This window comes from Rhinatrema bivittatum, chromosome 8 (genome assembly GCF_901001135.1).
Source record: "Rhinatrema bivittatum chromosome 8, aRhiBiv1.1, whole genome shotgun sequence".
In the NCBI taxonomy this organism is placed as follows: domain Eukaryota; kingdom Metazoa; phylum Chordata; class Amphibia; order Gymnophiona; family Rhinatrematidae; genus Rhinatrema; species Rhinatrema bivittatum.
The window spans coordinates 159,972,801-159,996,485 of record NC_042622.1 but is presented as its reverse complement, the minus strand read 5'-3'; the positions used below and the strand labels follow the sequence as shown (position 1 = coordinate 159,996,485).

At 43.4% G+C, this 23,685-nt stretch overlaps 2 protein-coding genes and 1 long non-coding RNA gene across 7 annotated transcripts in view; 1 reads left to right on the top strand and 2 right to left on the bottom strand.

Annotated features, from left to right (window-relative positions):
- Positions 1–11,035, bottom strand: part of LOC115098072 (CDK5 regulatory subunit-associated protein 2-like) — a 143,360-nt gene extending 132,325 nt beyond the window's left edge. The window contains exons 1-2 of one of the 4 annotated variants that reach the window (XM_029614374.1): positions 9,071–9,342; positions 6,005–6,155 (exon numbers count right to left, since the gene is read on the bottom strand). Coding sequence is in view for 1 of the 4 variants with exons in the window: in XM_029614373.1 (XP_029470233.1) it covers positions 9,071–9,123 (53 nt within the window). In the remaining 3 variants the exon portion in view is untranslated. Of the gene's footprint in view, positions 1–6,004; positions 6,156–9,070; positions 9,343–10,961 lie in introns of those variants that run through there. The other 3 variants (XM_029614376.1, XM_029614375.1, XM_029614373.1) reach the window with 3 other exon arrangements.
- LOC115098074 lies at positions 10,074–18,747 on the top strand. Its single transcript, XR_003858409.1, has 3 exons — positions 10,074–10,232; positions 12,032–12,190; positions 18,609–18,747. It is a non-coding gene; the product is annotated as an uncharacterized LOC115098074 (long non-coding RNA).
- MEGF9 (multiple EGF like domains 9) overlaps positions 18,702–23,685 on the bottom strand; it is a 158,592-nt gene continuing 153,608 nt past the window's right edge. For both annotated transcript variants that reach the window (XM_029614370.1, XM_029614371.1), the window contains exon 6: positions 18,702–22,988. In XM_029614370.1, the coding sequence (XP_029470230.1) occupies positions 22,531–22,988 (458 nt within the window). In that variant the 3' untranslated portion in view covers positions 18,702–22,530. The remainder of the gene's footprint in view (positions 22,989–23,685) is intronic.

Here is a 23,685-nt window from a genome sequence, read left to right as displayed (position 1 = left end):
TATTGGGGTTACATTTGCTATCCTCCAGTCTTCAGGTACAATGGATGATTTTAATGATAAGTTACAAATTTTTACTAATAGGTCTGAAATTTCATTTTTTAGTTCCTTCAGAACTCTGGGGTGTATACCATCCGGTCCAGGTGATTTACTACTCTTCAGTTTGTCAATCAGGCCTACCACATCTTCTAGGTTCACCGTGATTTGATTCAGTCCATCTGAATCATTACCCATGAAAACCTTCTCCATTACGGGTACCTCCCCAACATCCTCTTCAGTAAACACCGAAGCAAAGAAATCATTTAATCTTTCTGCGATGGCCTTATCTTCTCTAAGTGCCCCTTTAACCCCTCGATCATCTAAAGGTCCAACTGACTCCCTCACAGGCTTTCTGCTTCGGATATATTTAAAAAAGTTTTTACTGTGAGTTTTTGCCTCTACAGCCAACTTCTTTTCAAATTCTCTCTTAGCCTGTCTTATCAATGTCTTACATTTAACTTGCCAATGTTTATGCTTTATCCTATTTTCTTCTGTTGGATCCTTCTTCCAATTTTTGAATGAAGATCTTTTGGCTAAAATAGCTTCTTTCACCTCCCCTTTTAACCATGCCGGTAATCGTTTTGCCTTCTTTCCACCTTTCTTAATGTGTGGAATACATCTGGACTGTGCTTCTAGAATGGTATTTTTTAACAATGACCACGCCTCTTGGACATTTTTTACTTTTGTAGCTGCTCCTTTCAGTTTTTTTCTAACAATTTTTCTCATTTTATCAAAGTTTCCCTTTTGAAAGTTTAGCACGAGAGCTTTGGATTTGCACACTGTTCCTTTTCCAGTCATTAAATCAAATCTGATCATATTATGAACATACTCCCAGGATCTGCAGTAATCTGCAGTAATCTGCAGTAATCTGCAGTAATCTGATCATATTATGAACATACTCCCAGGATCTGCAGTAATGCACATAAACTAATCCGCACACAGTTACACCTGTATTATGGAATACACTCAAACGGGAGCAACCCTATCTATGAAAAGGCAACACTACAAATATTAAATCAGGTCCTAAAAACCAATACACCTCTCATTAGGAAAACAGAACTAGCAAGCAGCTATAGATCCCCACACAGAAATAATTGTAAAACTATACTAATAAGCAGAATAAATGTTTCACAACAACTATGAACAGAATAACATCCAACAATTAAAAACTCATAAAATCTATTAAAAATTCTCCAAACACCAATAAAATATTTCAAAAAAGCAGACACATCACATAATATTAAATAATTAAAATGGCAGTCAATCAAGAAAAATAAACTTAAAAAGCCACCTTTACTTACCCCCTCCAGCAGCTCTCCTACTCCTCTTCCATGCAGGCCGTGGCACACACCAGAAGCAGCAGTAGTAGCTAAGCTCTATACTCATGGTCCTCTTCCTTAGGGCCCATGTCTCTCACACACACACACACACCATATCAGTCATGCCCCCATGACCAGTTTCTGTCTCTCACACACCAATCATCTCCCAAACAGTCTTTGACAAACACACCAGTCACCTTCCTGAACAGTTTCTCTCATGCCATACACACACACAGGCTTCCCACTCCCGTGTTCCACTTACATATATGGGCTTCTCACTCTCATAATCACTTTCTCTTTCTCACACACACTCACCAGTCTCTCACTCCCATGCTTGTTCTCTCCACATGCACAGGCTTCTCATTCCCATAATCACTTTCTTTCTCTCACACCCATACACAAACATACATACCAGTCACCTGATCTCTCTCATGCACACAGGCTTCCCACTCCCATGTTCTCTTTCAGATATACAGGCTTCTCACTCCCATGCTGTATCTCACACACTCCCAGCTTTCTCACTCCCATGCTCTCTCTTCACATGCACAGGCTTCTCATTCCCATAATCACTTTCTTTCTCTCTCTCACATACACACAAACACACACCAGTCACCTGATCTCTCTCATGCATACACAGACACACACAGGCTTCCCACTCCCATGTTCTCTTTCAGATGTACAGGCTTCTCACTCCCATGCTGTGTCTCGCACACACCCAGGTTTCTCACTCCCATGCTCACTCTTCACATGCACAGGCTTCTCATTCCCATAATCACTTTCTCTCTGTTACACACACACACACCCACACCAGTCACCTGATCTCTCTCATGCATACACACATACACAGGCTTCTCACTTCCATGTTCTGTCTTACATATACAGGCTTCTCCCTCCCATGCTGTGTCTCACACACACCCAGGTTCTCACTCCCATGCTCACTCTCTTCACATGCAGGCTTCTCATTCCCATAATCACTTTCTCTCTGTTACACACACATACACACCCACACCAGTCTCTCTCTCATTTCCATGCTCGCTCTCCACGTGCACAGGCTTCTCATTCCCTGAATCGCATTCTCTCTCTCTCTCTCACATTCACACCAGTCACCTTACCAACCAGTCTCTCTATCATACATGCACACACACACAGGCTTCCCACTCCCGTGCTCTCTCTCACATAATCAGGCTTCTCACTCCCATGCTTTCTTTCACATACACCCCCACAACACCAGGCTTCTTACTCCCATGCTTTCTCACATACCCAGATTTCTCACTTCCATGCTTTTTCTCTCTCTCACACACACACACGTCACATACACATCAGTCATCAACTTGAGCAGTCACTTTCATTGTCTCTCACATATACACATACATCAGCTCTCTGACCAGTTTCTCTCAATCACACACATGCTCTCGATCAAATACATTCTCTCACTTACACACAGGCTCTCAATCACACACACATTCTCTCATACACTGGCTGGCTGGCTGCTTCTCTCTCTTTCTCTCACTCACTTCCTCTCTCTCTCCCCCCCCCCCAGCACAAATGGTAGCTGCAGCAGCCTCCTCCTCCAGCCCCCGCAGGCCAAGAAGGAAGAATTCCATCGGCCGCGGGAAGCTCATGCTGCTCTCTCCTTTCTCGATTACCAGCTGCTTCAATTGCTCGGGGGCCGATGCTGCAGCGGCCGCTGCTACTTTATCACGCGGCACGGCTCTTTCTCCTTCCCGCGCACCGCGTATCACTTCCTGTTCCGGGTGGAGATGCAGGCACGGGAAAAAGAAAAGGCCAGCCACGGGTGCCAGAGCTTCTTTTAGCACTGCTGCCGTTCCCACTGGGCTTGAACGTGCTGATAGCCCAGCGGCAACGGCAGCAGGGAAGAAAGAGCAGCGGGAGAGACCGGGAGCACGCAACACACCAGCCGGTGCTTGGCGACACACTGGTGTGTCGCAACACACACATTGAGAACCGCTGTACTAGTGTATAAAGATGAAACATCCATTATTACCAAATAATCTTCTTTGCACTCTATATTATTCAACCTCTCCATAAAGTGTCAATTCTCTTGAATATATGATAGTATGTCACATACAAAAGGTCTTAAAAATCTGTCCAAATATACTAATAATGGCTCCAACACCGATTCTTTATTAGATACAATTGGTCGTCCAGGTGGTTTTATCAGTGTCTTATGGACTTTTAGCAGCACAGTCGGTATTCTGAGATGGTCTTATTAAAAAATGTATACTCTTTTCGATTCAGATATCCCACTTCTAAAGCTAAATCTGTGACCTCAATCTTTTGTTGTAACCGCTTAGTGGGATTGGTCATTAAAGGTTGGTAACTAGTTTTACCTCCTAATTGTCTCATTACCTCTTCAGTGTAGTCTTCCTGATTAAGGAGAAGATTTACTGGTTTTTAATCAGGAAGACTACACTGAAGAGGTAATGAGACAATTAGGAGGTAAAACTAGTTACACCAGTAGTGGTTTTTAATCAGGAACACTACACTGAAGAGGTAATGAGAATTAGGAGATAAGACTAGTTACTGACCATTAATGACAGATCCTACTATTGACTCTTAATAACCATCATGTGATACTTTGGGAAAATAACCAACTAAATATCATTTGCAATTATGTATCTTCCTGATCAGTGAAGTGGACATATTTGTTGGCAATATCAAACATAAGGGTTTGAAGAAAAAAATAATAAAAAAACATAGTAAAAGGTAATTAGAATTTAAATGGTTCCATTTGAGTGTACTTTAAAGTAAATCAATACAATTGATTCTTTCAATTATTGTGTTGAAATCTGAATTTCTGTTATAAACCCAATTGAATATACAAGTCAATTAAAAAAGTAGTACTGTTCTGAGTTCCTGTGCCACTTTCCAAAAGACAAAAGGTAAACAAGGGTTCACCACTGAAACTGAAGAGAGAAACAACTCAATATAAGTTTAAGAGAGGGATATATTGTTTAAAATTATTTTTGTCCAAAAATGTTTATATTGATATTTCTAGTTTTCAGTGGAAACATCTAAGAAACAAAGGGAGGGAGGAGGTTTTTTTGACTGATGATTGGAAGAGCAAGTAGAATGGTAGCATTTGCCAGCCTCTGAAGTCCTTTTCCTCCTGAAAAGAGAAAAGAAAAAGTAATTGAAATTGAGCAATATAAAACTATATAAAAAAAACAAAACAAAGTATTGTTTGCTGTATTCCTCTTAGTAGTAAGCATTTTAGTGAATGTTTTTTTTGCACTTGCGTCAGCGTTTCCTTCACCACCTTTGTATGGTTGTTGTAATTATACAGTAATTTGGGGTTTTAGAGGAACAGCATTTTCTGTGACCTCCAAATGCATGGACTCTATTGCAAGCAAATGGGTTGATAAGGAGCCCCTGACAAGAGGTTCTGATGATGAAGGCACCCCTAAAGGTGAATTCGGACTCTGGTTTCAGGAACCACAGATGCTATGGTGGCAGAGAAGCTGTCTCTTGTGCAAGTAAAGGTAAAGAAGTTCCTCACCAACCTGCCTATGTGTTGGTAGAACTGTTGTGTCCGCTGGCCTGGGTTTGGTAGAGGGACATCTTCTGAAAACAGGTCAGGTTCCTGGTAAGTAACAAGCGTTTTACTGGAGGCAAGTGGTAAGATAGCCAGGATGTGATTTCTCGAATGTAGGCACAGACCTTCTACCACTAATTGTGGGGGAATCTGTCTATAAATCAACGGAGGTGGTAAAGGTAGTTTGACCCCCTTCACCTGACAACCTTGGAGGAGCTGAAAATTGTTGTGTCAGAAGACCTCTTGGATCCCAAGATGGAGATGCACAGTCTCTGGGTGACACAGATGAGGACGTTGTGGATTATATGCTCAAGGATAGTCCAGGTACCTCATGGAGCAAGACAAGCATTGAATGCATTGTGGCCTGCATCAGGACATAATACAAAGAAGAGACAGCTGGGCACTGGAGGAGTCTACATGCGACTAATGCATCGGAGCAATTTGCATCAGTGCATCATACGTTGATAGTTGGTGCACTGCTGTAAACTGCATCGGTGCAGTTAGCATAGGACATATGGATGCAATGTGCTTTGGTGCATCAAGGATTGGAAACGCTGGTGCACCGTGCGTCAATGCACAGTGTTTCGTATGCTTGGCCACATCATGTTTTGGAAGTGTCAATACAGAGCTGGAGTGCATCGATGCTTCGACACACCTTACTGTACCAGCGACACTGAAGAAGGCTACTGCATCAGCATCAGTGTCCAGCGATGCTTGTATTTCATCAACACATCGGGGGGGGAGGGCGGCGCAGCTCGAGAGAATGATGCCGCATGTGTGTCCATACCTGCCGGCCAGCGGAACTCAATCCCACAGACTCGGCCTTCGCGGACAAGAGAGATTTTGAGTGACTGCAATTCATGGGCTTTCCCAAGGACGCAGAGTCATGGGCTTGCATTGCGGAAGGAAGAATTACTGCTATTCCTTTGAGATTTATGCGAGCTCTTCAAGATGCAAAGCCCTGGAGCACTGGAGTGCGGGAACATCCATCCACAGGCAGCACAATTCTTCTAGTCATGATCCAGTCCTAAACCTCATGTCCATCGGTGAAGAAAATGATTTTTCCATATGGGCAATTTTTAAAACTACTTACAGTTATGGCCTTCTCCTTGTGGCCTGACATTTTCAAGTTATTGAGACTCTCTCAGCATCAGTCTTCTTTTCCTCTTTTATTTTTTTAAATTAGCACTTAAAAGTGCTCTTTTGATGGCTGCAGAAGCAGCAAGGCAAGGCAGGAGGTATTTCTGAAGAAAAAATATCAAATTGAGAGAAAAGAAACTAAAGGAGAAAAGAAGTCGACATCCATGCTTTAGCGTGAACAAAAAATGACTGAGGAGGTTTGCAAGGCAATGCCTATACAGAAACCTCTGCACATGTTCAGTAGAGCTCAAAGCTCTACAGCTTGGAGAGACAATTCTGCTTGGTACCATTGGATATCATCATCCACATGTAATGGCTAATTCAACCTGCTTGTCAAAAGAAAAAAACTTCATTATGATCATTGTTACCAAGCAGATTCACCACCTTTATCTTTTGCACTAGGGTCCTGTGTTCCAGTGAGAACTACATCTATTATTGTTCCCCTCTTGTTGGTTCCATGACCAACTGCTACATGAAGTAGTCATTGGTTGCATCTAGAACTTTACTTCCTTTGCATGTCCTGATGAAACATTTACCCAATCAATCAATACTCAAATAACTGAAGTCTCCCTTTATTATTATGTTGCCCAGTCTAATCTTAGCATTTCATAGTCTATGTCCTCATCCTGGCAAGGCAGGGAGTAATATATCCCTACAACCATACAGGATTCCAAAGTGCACTCTGACTCCTGCAAAGAAAAAAAAACTATTATCCGGCTTAACTCTATGTCATCCTTTACATATAGAGCCAGCCCTCCACCAATTTTACCTGCCCCATCATGTCGATATAATTTTTACCCTCGTATTTGTGTCCCATTAGTAATCCTCTTTCCATATCTTCCTTTAGTACCATACATTCTAACTCTTCAGTCTCCCAGTAGGGTGTAACAGTAAGGATCAGTAAACCCCTTTGATACTTCTCAGTACCTGCTTGAGGTTTCTAAACACCTGCAACTGTTCTATCTGAACTGTTCAATAAAAACTTAATTTTTGAAAGACCATACCTAGTGTCAATTGTCTCCTTGGTGCTGAACCGATAAAAGTCATTGACGGGGGAAATCAGAGGATACATACCAGGATCTTTCAGGACTAAGTTGAGACTAAGTCCTGGCACTGAGTGTGACCCCCAACTAAATGTATTGGGCGAGGGAGGGGGTTACACAGGCATCAAGGTGGGCTGGAACTCACCCCCATCAGAGTCCCACTAACATAAGAAAATTTGATGGCCATATCACCAAATCAAAAAGTTATTTGGGGAACACATATAGTTCTCATTAAGCCTTCTTTTCCATCAGAAAGTAGACTAAAAAACATAACTAGGTTTGCAACTGGCTCCAGATTTGCCCACCAGGTTGCCAACTGGCTCCAGATTTGTCCAATCCAGTCCTGGGTTTACACCATTGCATATAGGAACTTGTAGTTCTAATTTCCTTATTGCAATCCCTAAGGACTTGTAGCCTTACTTTCCTTAGAAACAACAACAGGAAAATCAGAATTATAAGGGGTAGATTTTAAAAGGTGTGTGCGATGATTGTAAACCCTCTGGGGATAGAGAAATACCTACAGTACCTGAATGTAATCCACTTTGAAGTGCTGAAAAAAAAAAAAGTGCGAAAAGTGGAATATAAATCTAAATAAATAAAAAAATAAATAGTATGCACACGCCAGAGCACACGTTATAAAATCCCATGGCCGCGTGCACATGCGTGCGGGATTTTATAATCCGTGCATGGATGTGCGGGCGGCATGCGCGCGCGCGCGGGGGGGGGGGGGCTACAAGATTATGTGCGGCAACACAATCAGGCCTCCCCCAGTTCTCTCCTAGTCCACTCCAATTAAGGAACGGACTGGGAGGGAACTTCCCTACCCCCTACCCATACTCCCTCTCTCTTCCCCTCTCCTCTCCTCCCCACCTCCTAAACCCTGTCTCCTACCTTTTATTTTTTTGGTTTCGTTGCTTACTGCTCTGTTGGAGTAGAAGCAACTTGCATGCACCAGCACACGCTTCCCCGGCACAGCGGCAAATGGCTGCTGTACCAGCTGCCTACAGCCTTGGCCCCGGGACTGCCCTTTCTCTGGGCCTGGCACTTCGGCACATAACGGGGGTTATGCGTGTGGCTGGGCCCCTTTGAAAATGCGCGCAACCTATTTAAAATTCGCCAGTAAGTCTCTGCATACAACACGTTAAACCCAGGATGCAGTGAATCTGGTGCCAGTTGGCAAACCTAAACATAACTACCTAGCACCAAGCATAGAAAAGAGATGATCACACAAAGATAAAATACATAGCAAAAAATAATCAAAGCCATGCAAAACTATCCAACGATCACAAATAAATAAATAGATAAATAAACATACCCCCAAGCTGACCTAAAGCCAACAGCAGATTTCTTGGTAAGGCATGAACTCCAGATGGGAGATCTTCCACAGAAAAGGAATTGCCTTTTTCTTTTTAGGCAGAAGGATGTGGAGAGAGGACGTGTTGGCATTGCACAAGTCGTCATGGCTTGTTTTGGGGTTCTTTGCTGGGCTGACAGGTCTTCGGTGTTACCAAGGAAGCAACAGACACCAGCTCTACCACCAAATAACTGCCGGCCTCGAGCCAAATGTTACTTCAGGAGAAGTTTTCCGAAGGTAGAAGGCAGAGAGAAAGAGACTGAATCTGACCCTTTGTATCAAACTAAAACTAGCGGGACACGTGTACAGAGAGGAGGTTGCCGAGGTCCTTCCCCTACACCCCTTAGAACCCATACACCCACGGTCAATGTTCGGAGGCCCTTCCAGCTGTGCATTCGAACAGAGGAAAAGAAAGGACGAAAGCCAGACGCCTACAAAGAACCAACGCCAACAGCACAAATGAGAAGCGATGTCAGAAAGACTCTCGCAACATTTCACATTCACGGGCCGAACGTGTTTCATGAACACCCACACTGGCCGCAATTCACGTTACTTCACCCGATCGGAGATTCTCCGCACCCTTCGGCCAGATCGCAACCCGAACCCAGCAGTGTACACTCACCTGCCGTTAAAGTCTAACGGTAACGTCGGATCCTCCGCAGCCAGCGAATCCATAGCGGAGTCGGAACCCCTCCGCTCGCACACTTACTTTCCCCACTCCCGTCGTTCCCTGGCGGGTCTACAAACTTTCAAATCGTCGCCATGTTCCACGATCAGGCCTCACAGCGCGTGCGCACTCGCCCGCTCCAATGGGAGTCATCACAGACGTGATGCCGTCCAAGATCCGCTAGAAGTAAACAAAGCGTCCCAGACCCGTGAGGGGCACGCAGGGTTTAGTTCTGGCGGCCCCAGAGAAGTCTGGGAAGGGTAAAAGATCTGCAAGAGGCAAGTTAGAAGACCGCAGGGAAAGGTTCCGTAGTAAAAGCTACATTTAAACATGAGACCTGCAGGATGGGTTAGTTCAGACAAATTAAAAGGAATTCCTTCTCACTAAAGAGCTCGATCACTGTCCAAGGGCTGCATTTATTGAGCATTTTCCCCATAGACATAGAATGGGAGAAAAGCATTAGTAAGTAATAACAACTTAAGGGGGTCATTTATCAAAATGCGATAAGGCGTTTTCGCATGCGATAAGCCCTTACCCCATGCGAAAACGTGTTTAACGCATGCAATCGCACCATATCATATGGTGCGATGCAAATTCAGAAAATAGGAGGAGTTAGGGGCGGAGAGTGGGCTGGGTTAGCCTGTCTGCGAAGAGCTATCGCACAGCTGTAACGCCGATTTTAACTACACCTCTTTGGATTGCGTTAGGCTGTGCCATAGCTGTCGTGACCGTGTGGTAAGGTTTCCTCGCCATTTGCGATGTCTCCCGTAAGTCCTATTTCAGGTAAATTGACGGGAGGGGAGGGAGAAAGAGAGAGCGAGCGCCTGGCCATAATGTCATGGCCCATAGGTAGGTATTTGTATCCATATGGTAGGCCCACCTAGTAACTCGAGGTGGGGTTTAGGTAAGAGTGTAGGGGGTTCGGGGCCACTTTGACATTCTACGTGACACCTACGAACAGAACAGTGGTCTCTTGTGAAGATTTGCTGGCCTTCGGAGTGAGGAAACTCACTCCAAGATGAGATTTGGGCAAGGTTCTCTCAACCTAGCTGTGACTTCCTGGTATGAGGTTCTCCTTTCTGGATTGGAGGTTTGGAAGGCATCTTGACTACGCTTGGTGAGTAGATTCCCCAGACAGGTAGCCCACCTATCCTCTGGCCAATCTGCCAGTTGAGCTGAGCATTCAAAGTTTTTCAGGAAACCATTAGGGTTTTCTCCTGGGTCATCTTAAATAGTGTTAGTGACAAGGAAGGAAGATTGTTTACTGCAGTTTGCACAGCTTGTGCTATCTAGATTAACACCATATGTTGCTGCATCACCTGTTCCTGCAGTGCCTGCTGCTGATCAGTTTGGGTTTTCAGGGTATTCTACATATGCTGCTGACTTGTAGCAAGCACCTGGATCACTTGCTCCATTTTCCATGCTTTCCGAGCTACCTCTAAAAGAGTAACTCTCCACGGTAAGGGGGGAGAGGGCGAGGAACAACAAAAAAAAAACCTGCTGGCCTGTCTGGCCCTGACTTGTTGCTTGAACTCTGACTGCACAGATGGGCTACCCCCTTAAGCCTGTTGTAGCTTCAGCTGGGTGAGTAGAACTGGAAGGCCCCAGGAAAAAGAGAAAGAAAAAAAACCTGCAGGGGTTTTTTATTTTCTTTCTGCTTCTGCAGCTGTGGGATCTGCCTTTGCTTCCCGCTTACAAAAGAGATTTAATTGCTACCGCCATATATGGTAACTTGGGCGATAGTGGCTTGGAAACAGCCAGAAGAAATAAGGAGGCAGGCTCTGGCTGTTAACCTTTTGTGCAATTTATTTACAGTGAAAAGCAAAGCAAAAATTATGTAGCTCACCTTAAAGTTCAGGTAGCACAGAGACATCACACATAGCACATTTTCTCATATAGTGTTTCTTGCTTGCTTCCCAGAGCCTATTTAACTCTTTTTTTAAGGCCTGAGTTCTTATATTCTGGTGAGGGGCTCCTCCCTTCAACCAGGATTGCTTGTGGGTCTGGATCTTAAGGGACCAGGCACAGCTGTCTTGCCTGGTCTTCCTTAGGTAGTCTGAGCAAGTTTCCTATAGACTCTCTCACACCAGCATGAACAGTTCCAAACTGTCTCAAAATAGACAATAAACTAACGTAACAGCAACCTTAATGATAACACTCATAGGTCTGTGTCTTTCTCTCTTGGCTTCATGGGTTTCCTCTTTGTGTCCTCATGAAATTCCCTGACCTCCACACTCTCCCTGCAGGCCCTACTCTCTTCCCATTGGCTGTCTTCTCTGTCCCTATCTGCATACACCCAAAGGCAAGGAGCTAAAGGGCGGACTATAGAAGCTAAGTGTCTGGCTCTATGCTTGCATCATAGGAAGCAAGATGAAGCAGGGGTCGGATGGAATAGCACAGCAGCACCAGTGGCTGCAAAGGGACAGGGCATATGTTCTCTTTCAGCACATTGTATATTCCCTAGAATCATATAAAGAAACACATTTTAACACCTGCGAGTCTGTGTAAGTGGTGGAAAGAAGCAGCCAAGTGTGCAGGGAGAAGGAGATAGGTGTGAAAGAGCAAGTTGCAGATAACATAACCCATGACATTTGACTGCAAGGCACTGCAGCAAACAGAACACAGAACTGGAATGTCTACAGAAAAAGACAGACATCTGTGCTGGGAAAGGAGAGGGTGGTAGGGGAATTTGGCCAAGGCCCAATGGTGCAAGTCAAAAAGGTTAAAAATGGTAAAAGAGCATTAAAAAATGTATATAAATGCAGCTATGACATGCATTCAGAGGAGGAGGAGCTTGAGGAATACCCAAGCTATCTGGGGTGCCAGTCTACCTTCCCAATACACCATAAGCTGAATAAGAACTATCACTAAAGAATTTAATTGCTTGCTTTATGTACAGAGTATTTGTTTATACAGGGAAAAACCACACATCTTGGTGACCTCCATGTGATTCCCAGATATGGCTTGTAAGGCCATAAAGGCTGTTTTCTTTGGCAGGATATAGAATAACCTCAGCAGAGAAGATGTGACAGTAATTGAAACCATACAAAGACAGCTCCATAAGGACCAGAGCTTGTAAGTATAAAAATTTCTTCTCATTTAATGTATTTTGGGGACACCCACTGATCTTCAGATTAACTCTGACTTTCATATATAAGGTTTATTATGTCTGATTCTATTTCAAGTTTGCCTGTAGATATTGTTTGTGCATTTCTTTTACATAAACTTATATTAGAACATAAAAATTATTTAAGGCAGTCCCTTTTTATGCTGGCTACAGAAGGTTCCCTATTGGACTCCGATGTGTTCTACAAGAACATAAGACAGGTAAATCTCTTGAGAGACATTTAGAAATTTTAGGAGTATGGGATTTAGTTAGAGAAAGTAAAGATAAACTGACCAATCCACTCCCATATGATCCAGGAGGACTCACTGAGACAGTTGCCGCAAAAAGTCCAATTTCAGGGTCAGACAACCTAATTTACAATTTCTAGTATCAAACAGCACCCTAGCTAATGCTGTCCCTGTTGGATATGGTTATAAACCTGTTCCTATAAAAGGATGTGCATTCATTTAAAATGAATGGCCTATGTGCAACATTCATAAGCCATATTCATTTGTCCCCAAAAATGTGTGAGCAAGTCCCATGAAAGAAACATACATCATTCGTTTCCCCATTGAAAAGCATTGGCTGCATTAAAACAATAGACTGAGGATGGGCAGATCCTGTGGGAGTTTCCATAGCAACCAGGCTTCATCCCTATGACTCGTGTGAGGTCAGAGGAGAACCAGGTTCTGTTGTCAAGGAAACCAGACTGACAAAGCAAGGGAACATAGCAGAGGGAATCATTTTTCTAAATCAGCAAATCACTGAACTGTCCATCCTTTGTATTGCAATGCCCAACTTTCAGCTTGCAGTGGGATTCTCGCTCGCATGTGAGGAAGATACATCCGGCAATTCTGTATTACTAAAGTTTGCTCTATAAACAGTGCTGTTATTCAAGATTAGAAACATTCCATCTGTTCGAGTGGTAGTAACTGAGGTCACACCATGTTAATCTGCACAGCTTTAATTTTTTTTTTTTTTTTTACATCTCACTGCTCTAGAAGAAAGTTAGTGTTTTCCATCATTCCCTTTTCTCCTCCAGGGGAAGGCACTGCCAGCAGGCGGTCTGGCAGTGGATCTTTTAGCAGTGATTTATTAAGTTTTAAACCTGTTGGTAACCGGTGTCATATCAGCACGGTAGAGAAACGCTGCCCTAGTATTCCACCCCAAGAGGCTGTTGAATGCTCTCGGGCCACAACTGTTAATCAGTATATCCACAAAGAAGACAGTAGGTCTGTACTAGTTTCCACCACAGCTGGATTATTTTATTTTGCTTGGGTATTTAAAGTCCTGGACTTACACTGGTGCACGCACTAGTGCTGCTATTTCACTAGTAGTGAGCTCACACATCTAAAATAGCACTATAACATTCTGTACTTTTCCTGTGTGTGTGTAGGGGGGGGGGGGAAGGGGGTACATTACCCTAGAGCAAATGCACTAGGAAAGTAAAATACTAAAACATTTTATTCCACTGGAGAGTATGCTCCAGTGGTAGTGCTCAGCCTTACCCAGAAAAGGATCAATGGAGTAGTTTACCACACTGGTGTCACTATTATTAACCACCAACTTTTCACAAATAAAGATTAACAATTTGTCTAGCACTGCAGCACAAAAAAAATGGATCAGGACAGGAAAGAGACTGGGAACGTGTGTGTGTGCGCGTGAGAGAGAGACTGGGAGCCTGCTTGTGTATGTGTGTGAGGGAGAGAGAGAGACTGGGAACTTGTGTGTGTGTGAGAGAGAGACTGGGAGCCTGCTTGTGTATGTGTGTGTGTGTGAGTGAGAGAGAGAGACTGGGAGCCTGCTTGTGTATGTGTGTGAGTGTGAGTGAGAGAGAGAGACTGGGAGCCTGCTTGTGTATGTGTGTGAGTGAGAGAGAGAGAGACTGGGAGCCTGCTTGTGTATGTGTGTGAGTGAGAGAGAGAGAGAGACTGGGAGCCTGCTTGTGTGTGTGTGTGTGAGTGAGAGAGAGAGAGAGAGAGACTGGGAGCCTGCTTGTGTGTGTGTGTGAGTGAGAGAGAGAGAGAGACTGGGAGCCTGCTTGTGTGTGTGTGTGAGTGAGAGAGAGAGAGACTGGGAAGCCTGCTTGTGTGTGTGTGTGAGTGAGAGAGAGAGAGACTGGGAAGCCTGCTTGTGTATGTGTGTGAGAGAGAGAGAGAGAGAGAGAGACTGGGAAGCCTGCTTGTGTATGTGTGTGAGAGAGAGAGAGAGAGACTGGGAAGCCTGCTTGCTTGTGTGAGAGAGAGAGACTGGGAACTTGTGTGTGTGTGTTGGTGTGGGACTGAGAGCCTGCTTGTGTGTGTGAGAGAGAGACTGGGAGCCTGCTTGTGTGTGAGAGAGAGAGACTGGGAGCCTGCTTATGTGTGTGTGTGTGTGTGTGTGTGAGAGAGAGACTGGGAGCCTGCTTGTGTGTTGGTGTGAGACTGAGAGCCTGCTTGTGTGTGAGAGAGAGACACTGGGAGCTGCTTGTGTGTGTAAGAGAGAGAGAGACACTGGGAGCTGCTTGTGTGTGTAAGAGAGAGAGAGACACTGGGAGCTGCTTGTGTGTGTAAGAGAGAGACACACTGGGAGCTGCTTGTGTGTGTAAGAGAGACACACTGGGAGCTGCTTGTGTGTGTAAGAGAGACACACTGGGAGCTGCTTGTGTGTGTAAGAGAGAGACACTGGGAGCTGCTTGTGTGTGTGTGAGTGTGAGAGAGAGAGAGACTAGGAGCCTGCTTGTGTGTAAGAGAGAGAGATAGACTGGGAGCCTGCTTGTGTGTGTGTGAGAGAGAGATGGACTGGGAGCCTGCTTGTGTGTTGGTGTGAGACTGGGAGCCTGCTTGTGTGGGTGTCTAAGAGACTGGGAACTTGTGTGTGTGTGTGTGTGAGAGAGAGAGAGACTGGGAGCCTGCTTGTGTGTGTGTGTGAGAGAGAGACTGGGAGCCTGCTTGTGTGTGTGAGAGAGAGAGAGAGAGACTGGGCGCCTGCTTGTGTGTGTGTGTGAGAGAGAGAGAGACTAGGAGCCTGCTTGTGTGTGTGAGAGAGAGACTAGGAGCCTGCTTGTGTGTAAGAGAGAGAGAGAGACTGGGAGCCTGCTTGTGTGTGTGTGAGAGAGAGACTGGGAGCCTGCTTGTGTGTGTGTGTGTGTGTGTGTGTGAGAGAGACTGGGAGCCTGCTTGTGTGTGTGTGTGTGTGAGAGAGACTGGGAGCCTGCTTGTGTGTGTGAGAGAGAGACTGGCAGCCTGCTTGTGTGGGTGTCTAAGAGAGAGACTGGGAACTTGTGTGTGTGTGTGTGTGAGAGAGAGAGAGAGACTGGGAGCCTGCTTGTGTGTGTTGGTGTGGGACTGAGAGCCTGCTTGTGTGTGTGTGTGTGTGTGTGTGAGAGAGAGAGACTAGGAGCCTGCTTGTGTGTAAGAGAGAGAGAGATAGACTGGGAGCCTGCTTGTGTGTGTGTTTGTGTGAGAGAGAGAGACTGGGAGCCTGCTTGTGTGGGTGTGTGAGACTAGGAGCCTGCTTGTGTGGGTGTGTGAGACTGGGAGCCTGCTTGTGTGGGTGTGTGAGACTGGGAGCCTGCTTGTGTGTGTGTGAGAGAGAGAGACTGGGAACTTGTGTGTGTGTGTGTGAGAGAGAGACTGGGAACTTGTGTGTGTGTGTGTGAGAGAGAGAGACTGGGAGCCTGCTTGTGTGTGTGTGAGAGACTGAGAGCCTGCATGTGTGTGTGTGCGAGAGACTGGGAGCCTGCCTCGTGGGTGTGTGTGTGAGAGAACGTCAGCCTGCCTGGGTGTGAGGGTAGTGTGTGAGAATGTTACCTGCTTGGGTGTCGGGGTATTGTGTGAGAATGTTACCTGTGGGGGTGTGTATGAGAGAATGTTACCTGCCTGGGTGTGGGGGTGTGTGTGAGCATGTTACCTGCCTGGGTGTGGGGGTGTGTGTGAGGTTACCTGCCTGTGTGTGTGGGTGAGAATGTTACCTACCTGGGTGTGTGAGAATGTTACCTGCCAGAGTGTATGTGTATGTGAATGGGAGCCTACCTGGGGTGTCTGTATGTGAAAGAGAGTATATAGGATAACTTGTATATGTGCAAATGGGAGCCTCCTTGTGAGGTAGAGCATATGAGAGTGGGAGCTTGCATATGAGAGTGAGAGCCTATGTGTGTATGTATGAAGAAGTGGAAGCAGGAGTCTGCATGGGAATATGAAGATGTGTGTGAGAGAGCTTGTAAAAGTGAGAGCCTGTGTGCACATGAATGGTAATGGGAGACAGTATGTGAGAGCCTGTGGGTATAAGCATTTGAAAGCGAGCCTGTGTGTCTCTTTTAGGGGGAATGGGAGACTGTATATGAGAGCCTATGGGTGTACGCATTTGAGAGTAAGAGCTTGTGTGTGTTTGTATATATATGTGTGTGTGTCTGTCTGTCTGTCTTTGAGGGGGAATGTAAGACAGCATGTGAGAACATGTGTTTGTGAGCATGTGAGTGAGAACCTATATGTGTGTACATATGTATGGTAGTGGAATCCTGCATGTTTGATAGAGCATGTGAGTGCCTGAGTAAGAGAGCATGTAAGAATAAGAGCCCATGTGTGCCTGTAGAGGGAAATGGGAGTCTGTGTACGAGACAGCATGTGAGATTGAGAGCCTGTGTGTTGTGGGAATGGGAGCATATATGTAAAAGCATGTGAAAATGAGCGCCTGTGTGTATAACAGAGATAGCATGGAAGAGTGGGATACTGTGTGAGAGAAAGCATGTGTGTGAGAGAACACGTGAGAGAGTATGTGTGTATGAAGGAGGAAGGAAAGACAGGAGGAGAGGGAAATAACAGAATAAAAGGACCCTGAAAAAGGAATAAGGAAAAGAGACTGGGACCAACAGATTAGAAAAATAAAAAGGTGAAAAAAAATGATTTTGCCTTTCACTGATTTTAAATAAGCCATCTTTGGTAATGTGCATTTCTTGCATGAGTATTCTTACTGCCTGGGAAATTCTGTGCAAAAAAACCCTGAAAATTCTGCACACAATTTTAAAATTCTGCATACTTTATATTGGTTAAAATATACATGACAATCTTTAAGTAATTTAAAATGTAATACAGAAAAAAATTACTTAAAGATGCAGCATTTTAAATATTTTCAGCAGAATTTCCCTTCCACCCCTCTCCCTTGGCCAGTCTCCTTTCACTTTGCCTTCTCAGGCCACCCCCAACTCCTCCACTATCTCTCCCCTTTTCCGCTAGTCTCAACCCCTTCCACTCTTATCTCTACTCCCAGAGTTTGACCCCTTCTCCGTACTGCCCCTCACACAGGCTCCCTCTCTCTTGCGCACACACACCTTCACACAGGCTCCCCTCCTCTTGCATATACCCTCATAAAAGCTAGCTACCTCACTATCACACACCCCTGCACATTGGCTCTCTCTCTCTCTCTCTCTCTCACACACACACACACATCCTTTCACACAGGCTTCTCTCTCACAATCACACTCGCTTACATACACCCTTTTTCATGCACACCGGCTCACAATCTTACACATCCTATTAATCTCAAAAATAGTCTCCCAGTAAGTCAGTTTCTGAATCTTAGACATCTGTTGTACAGTGGAAGAATATAAAATTCAGGCTAATGACATGGTGCATTGCTTTTTATCCCATGGGTACCCTTGGTCTGTAGTCAGGAAGGCATGTAAAAGTTATTTTTGCCAATTGTTCTCTTCTTCTACACTCTAAGTCCAAGAATGAACAGCAGTATGTAACTTGTGCCCTAATTTACAGCAGTAATGTAAATGTTGTTACTAACATCATGAAAAAACATTGGCATGTTTTAGCCCTACACTAGGTTTTCAAACCTTTCCTAGAATTGCGTTTTCTTGTAGTCGCAATATCAGGGATATGATGGTGCAATTCTTCCCTCCTCGAGGATAACTATGGATCTACAGATATGGAGAGGGGTCATTAAGCCTGTGGGCATTGCTCTGTGTACAGCAACATCATTTGTACACAGTGGATGCATCCTACTTCAAGGTGACTGGGATCAGGTGTCATTTATGTCATCCAATGCCCATGTAAACTGATATATATTGGCCACCAAGACTTACGGAGTACAGTTGTCTGCACACATCAAAGGTTTCTGCACAGTTGTTTCCCATTGTGTACAAAAATAACATTTTCCAAAATTCATAATGGGAAACAGGGTTCATCTCTCTGAACTTGGTGGGGAGATACAGAGACCATTAAACAAATGGGAGCAATTTTAGATTTTTTTGTTGGGATCAGTGTCTCCTGCTGGTTTGAATGAACAATTGGAGTAGTATTGTCTAGTATTAGTTTCATTCTTTTTCTATTTGCAGTTGTGATTACATCCAGTGACAAAATTTCAGTTTCCTTTTTCACAGCTTCTTTCTTCTATTTTTAGTGACTTTTGAAGTAAAGATTTGAAGGACCATTGCATTGAGTTTGAGTGAAATCATTGCCATATTCCTGCAATTAACGAGGAAGTAATCTCATAAAAAGAAAAAATAAAATGTTTTAATTTGCTATTATTTTTGCCATCATACAACCTGGATAAATAAAGTAACATCAAGACATGTTGGTTGAGATTCATGAGCTTATGACATATATTAAAAGATTTTAAACAGTCAGCCAACAGGTAGAAACTATATTACATTTCTGTGGTTTTACAAAAGGAAAGTTAGCCAACAAGTACAGCCAGAGACCCTGCTCCAGCATTATTATTTCCTTTACAATATTTTGAACAACCTTCACTTTTTACAATGAAATTATCTGCTGTACAAATCATAATAAAGACAGATAACTTGCTTTTTACAAAGTTACAAATACAATGCTATTATGATAGTCTACAACTTATATACAGTAACTCTGTAAGGGCAAAATAATAGATCTACCATTATATACTTCAGGCCCCTGAGATGTATTGCTGTTATCCCCTTACAAAAGTATCATACTAGTTCCACAGAGCGAAGAGAAAAAATTAAAATGGTCAAACAAATGGTAGCTTTGTATTGGACTAATTTAATACATTTATGCTTAGCTTTTGAGAGCTATGCCCCCTTCATCAAGTCAGTGCAGAATACTATGTTTAATTTATTTCATGTTTTATCACTCTTGATGGTTAAAGTTTGTTACACCATATTGAAAAGGCATGAGTTATGGATGATTTTACCCAATACCCATGTAAATTATAGGTTTTATTATAAAAGTGGTGGATTGAAGTTTGTTTTCAAAGCTGTAAAAAGGATGAAAGTAGCGAGGGATTGGGGATGTGTATGTAGACGGGGTGAGAAAACTGAGGAAGCAAATTTACAGTTACAAAAGGACCATGGTAAAGGATAAGAACAAAGTTCCTACTCATCTCTGAGTTTGTTTCTAAGATGTTAACTTTCATAGTGGTGTATGGATGCACATGTGCGAGTGTTCGGCGGCCTGTGCACAGGGATGCTTATATTTTATAACATATGCACATATATGCACGCATGTAATAAAATAGCCTTGCAGTTTGCACATGGGTACTCGATTTTAAGTGGGTGCACTCATGTGTGCACAAATCCTGCTTATACCACCATAAGCGGAAGTGTTTTAAAAAGGCACATGCGCCAACACCTTGCCCGTTTTACCATTTTTTCCCCATTTTGCCCAGTTAAGAGATAGGACTTCCAAACCCTCCTAGTTTACTAGCTTTCCTTCCCCCATTAGACACTAGCTTTAAAACTCCGCTGACCTATATCGTTTGTTTTATTTCTTACACGTCATCCATAGCAGAAGTAAAGTTATGTGGCAGGGGACCCCAGTGCACATATTTACATGCTAATGTCAAGATAAAATCCAGAAACGCTCATGTCCCACCTAGACCACACCTAGCCCTTTTGAAAACTTATGTACATGTGCAGCAGGAGATGTGTGTTTATCCAGGCTGCTTTTTAAATCTGCTCAGCGTGCGCTGGCCCAACCTATTCGCACATCCCCTAATCGATGTATACGTCTGGCTTTTAAAATTCACCTTAAAAATGTGATCATTCTGATTGGTTCTCCTCATCATATACAAGCTGCCATGCACAAAGGACAGTACAGAATTATAGCCAACCTACTAGAGGGCATCTGCATCATAGTGTGACAGATCATCATATCCAGAAGACTAAGCAATCAAGCGCAGCCATCACATAAATAGCCATATAGGGTGACCTTCCCATAAGGGCATTAATGTACAAGTGTAGGGTGCACAGGATTTGAAGAAAGCTAAGGGTATCAAATTCAGAGACTGTGTCCTAAGGAAATGCAAAAGCACCAGTCATTCTACAGACTTTTTCCAAAGCCACACAGCTGGAGAGCCATCTAAGACACTTAGAGGCTCCTCCTCACCAGAAACTGCCTCATATTCCCAATGAAGACCATACCCATTCAAGCCTACTGCAAGTGGATCAACAGCTTGCTCCACAACTATACCATCATCAGTGAGTATGAACAAAAAGATGAAGCCAACGTATTTTAATCCAGTGACTCCATATGCCTCAGACTAACTCTCCAGAAACCGAACATGCTTTGACCAACAAGTTGGTGGTGATAAAGCACCATCTACATTTCTATGTTACCAAATTAATCTATATTATCTTTTTTGTAGTCTGCAATACAAAACAAATATATAGTCTGATTTTTTCAAACTGTAATGTATTTGATAAATAGTTGAATTAAATGTTATGCAGCTATGTCAGTATGAAAATGCTTTCTGTAATCTGAAAGTTATAACAGTTATGTATTTGATCAAATTTAATTGCAATTTATTTATTACATCTTATTTCACAAAATCCATTTGTACTAATACTGTGTTAAAAACCATTATTTACAAAACCTGTATTAAATATAAATTGTTTTATAATTACATAATGTAATAGATTAGTCCAATAAAAAGGTCTCACCTAAAACGTGTTATCTTTTATGTCCACATATCCAAACTGTTTAACCTGGCAACCACATGACTTTATTCACACTATGAAGGCAATGTTCAAAATCTTTTCTCCAGGTAAATACCAATTTAACCAGGTAAAATGGCCTGTCTGAAAATAGGCTCTCAGTGCAAAAACTTTTAGCCAGATTAAAAAGAGCTGTTCCTGGAGTGGTTGTACAAATCAGGGGAGTACAAGAGCACATGGCATTTTCAAAAAGTACATACGCTACTTTACCCCACTCAACTGCCAAGAACAAAAATAGGTGCAAAGTATGTGGACACTTTACACTAGTTCATTTTTATGTAATTTCCTTTTGAAAATTAGCTACAATGTAGACATTGTAAAAGTACCCATGCATTTTTCAACTGTGCAGGCTACTCAAAATTGTTCCATATATATATATATATATATATATATATACACACACACATATAACATTTGTATGTGTAAACATACAAGCAAGTTACAGTGTATTTAATCTATTACCACTTATACAGAGTATTGAACATATGCTTTGTAACATATACCATAAGTTAAATAAAAAAAGAAACCTCATACAAGTAAACTTCCTTAAAATAATGGTTACCTCTGTCTCACTGAGCCACGTCCCAACGAGGCATTCAGTTAACTTCTTTTAATCTTACAGTGTAAGTATGTCTTGAATTATTTGTATTTTAGAAATTCAGAGCTATTGCGCAGCTCTGACACAAGCTCAGGAGCTGCACGATGCTTCCTATCCCAATGCAGGGTATCACTAACTGTCGTCATTACCAGGCTCCCTTTCAGAATACTGAACACACCCTAAATCAGAATCTTGACTGCAAGTGAATGCAGCTTTGAGTACAGGCTTTTGTTTAACAATGGACCTTTGGTCATTCAATCTAATCAACCATGTAACTATGGTGTAAATCTTCAATGCCTTCCCTTATTCAAATTATATATACTTTAAGGTCAATGTACTTTTATCCAGAGTCTGTAACAGTAGATTATTTGACTTTACATGAAACCTGTTTTGCCCCTTAGTAGAGGGTTTTGAACTACCCCATTCTTCCCCAGATAGTCATGCCGAGTGACCAGGAAACCTTTGCTAGTACCAGACCTGAAGGAGGTGGGGGAAGAAAAAGAGGGCACCATTTCCGAGGCACTCCCTCAGAGTAGTAGAGGTTCCCACTATATCAGCAACAGTCTTTTCTCCCACCATTGGCTGCACTGTACCACATTTTAACACCGCATGCTGTTCAGGTCTTACCTGATATTTTTACTGTTACACTACATTTACCAACTTAAGAAAATGATTTGATCGAGTTCCTTTCCCTGAAATCCCAACATGGCACATGATAATTAGTTGTAACTGTTAGAAGAGTAGAATAGCTTCTCTCAAGCTTTATAGTTGTGTATGGGTGATGTCAGTGATAGCTGTCCATTTGGGGCTATTTCATTCCCATCATCTTCCAATAAACCCGAAACATCTGCATTTGGGATGCTGTCATGGTAGCTGCTAAAACTAATGTTGTCCTCCTTAAGCTCAATAGTCCAAAATGGTGCATTAAGCTTCCTGCTTTGATATTCACGATACATATACACAGCACCCACAAATCCCATCAGTAGGACCACAACAATGATGATTACTGTCAAAATGATAATATTAAACTGAGTCCATGATACATCTGCTAATGTTGAGGTGCTATTATCTGAGGCGCTTATTGAAAATATATTAGTAATTTGCCAAGCTGTAGGTGCTGCAGTATTGTTTGAAGGCAGAGTTGAAAATGATGGTGTCATGGTAGAATTTGTATCTGAATTGCCAAGTCTGGATTCTTTAGTCCCTGGAATTTCTAAGGAACAAAAACACAAAGAAATGACAGATTAGAACAGAATGGGCTTAAAAACTCTATAATGCTTTGTACTAAAAATGAAAACTCTATCCACACAACAGGTCCACCAGAAGAGCGCATATGCCAGCAATGAGTGTAGCAGAATGTGCTTCTGCAACAGATGTAGTGAAATAAGGTTAGACAGTTGGTTTAATGAAATAATGCACATTTAGGAAAGGAGGATGAACCTCAAATGGGCAGACTGGATGAGCCATTTTACATGCATCAAGGGGCAGATTTTCAAAGGGTTCCGTATGTAAGATAAGCACGTAACCCCCGAAAAGCTGCCCCTTCCACCCCCTGTGCGCGCCGAGCATATCTTGCTTAGGCTCGGTGGCGCGCGTAAGTCCCGGGGCTTTCCTGAGGTGGCTTGTTGGGGGTGCGTCGCGGCCGGCGCGTCATCAGGGGGCGTTCCGGGGGCAGGGCCATGGGTGTGGTTCCGGCCCAGGGGCATTTTGGGGGCGTGGCCGTGGCCTCCGGACCAGAACATGGTGTGCTAGCAGCCGGCCGGCAGGCGTAACTTGTAAAATAAAGGTAGGAGGGGGGGAATTAGGGCTGGGGGGTGGGCTAGATAGGGGAAGGAAGGGGAAGGTGGGGGGTGCCGGAAGGAAAGTTCCCTCCGAGGCCGCTCCGATTTCGGAGCGGCCTCAGAGGGAAC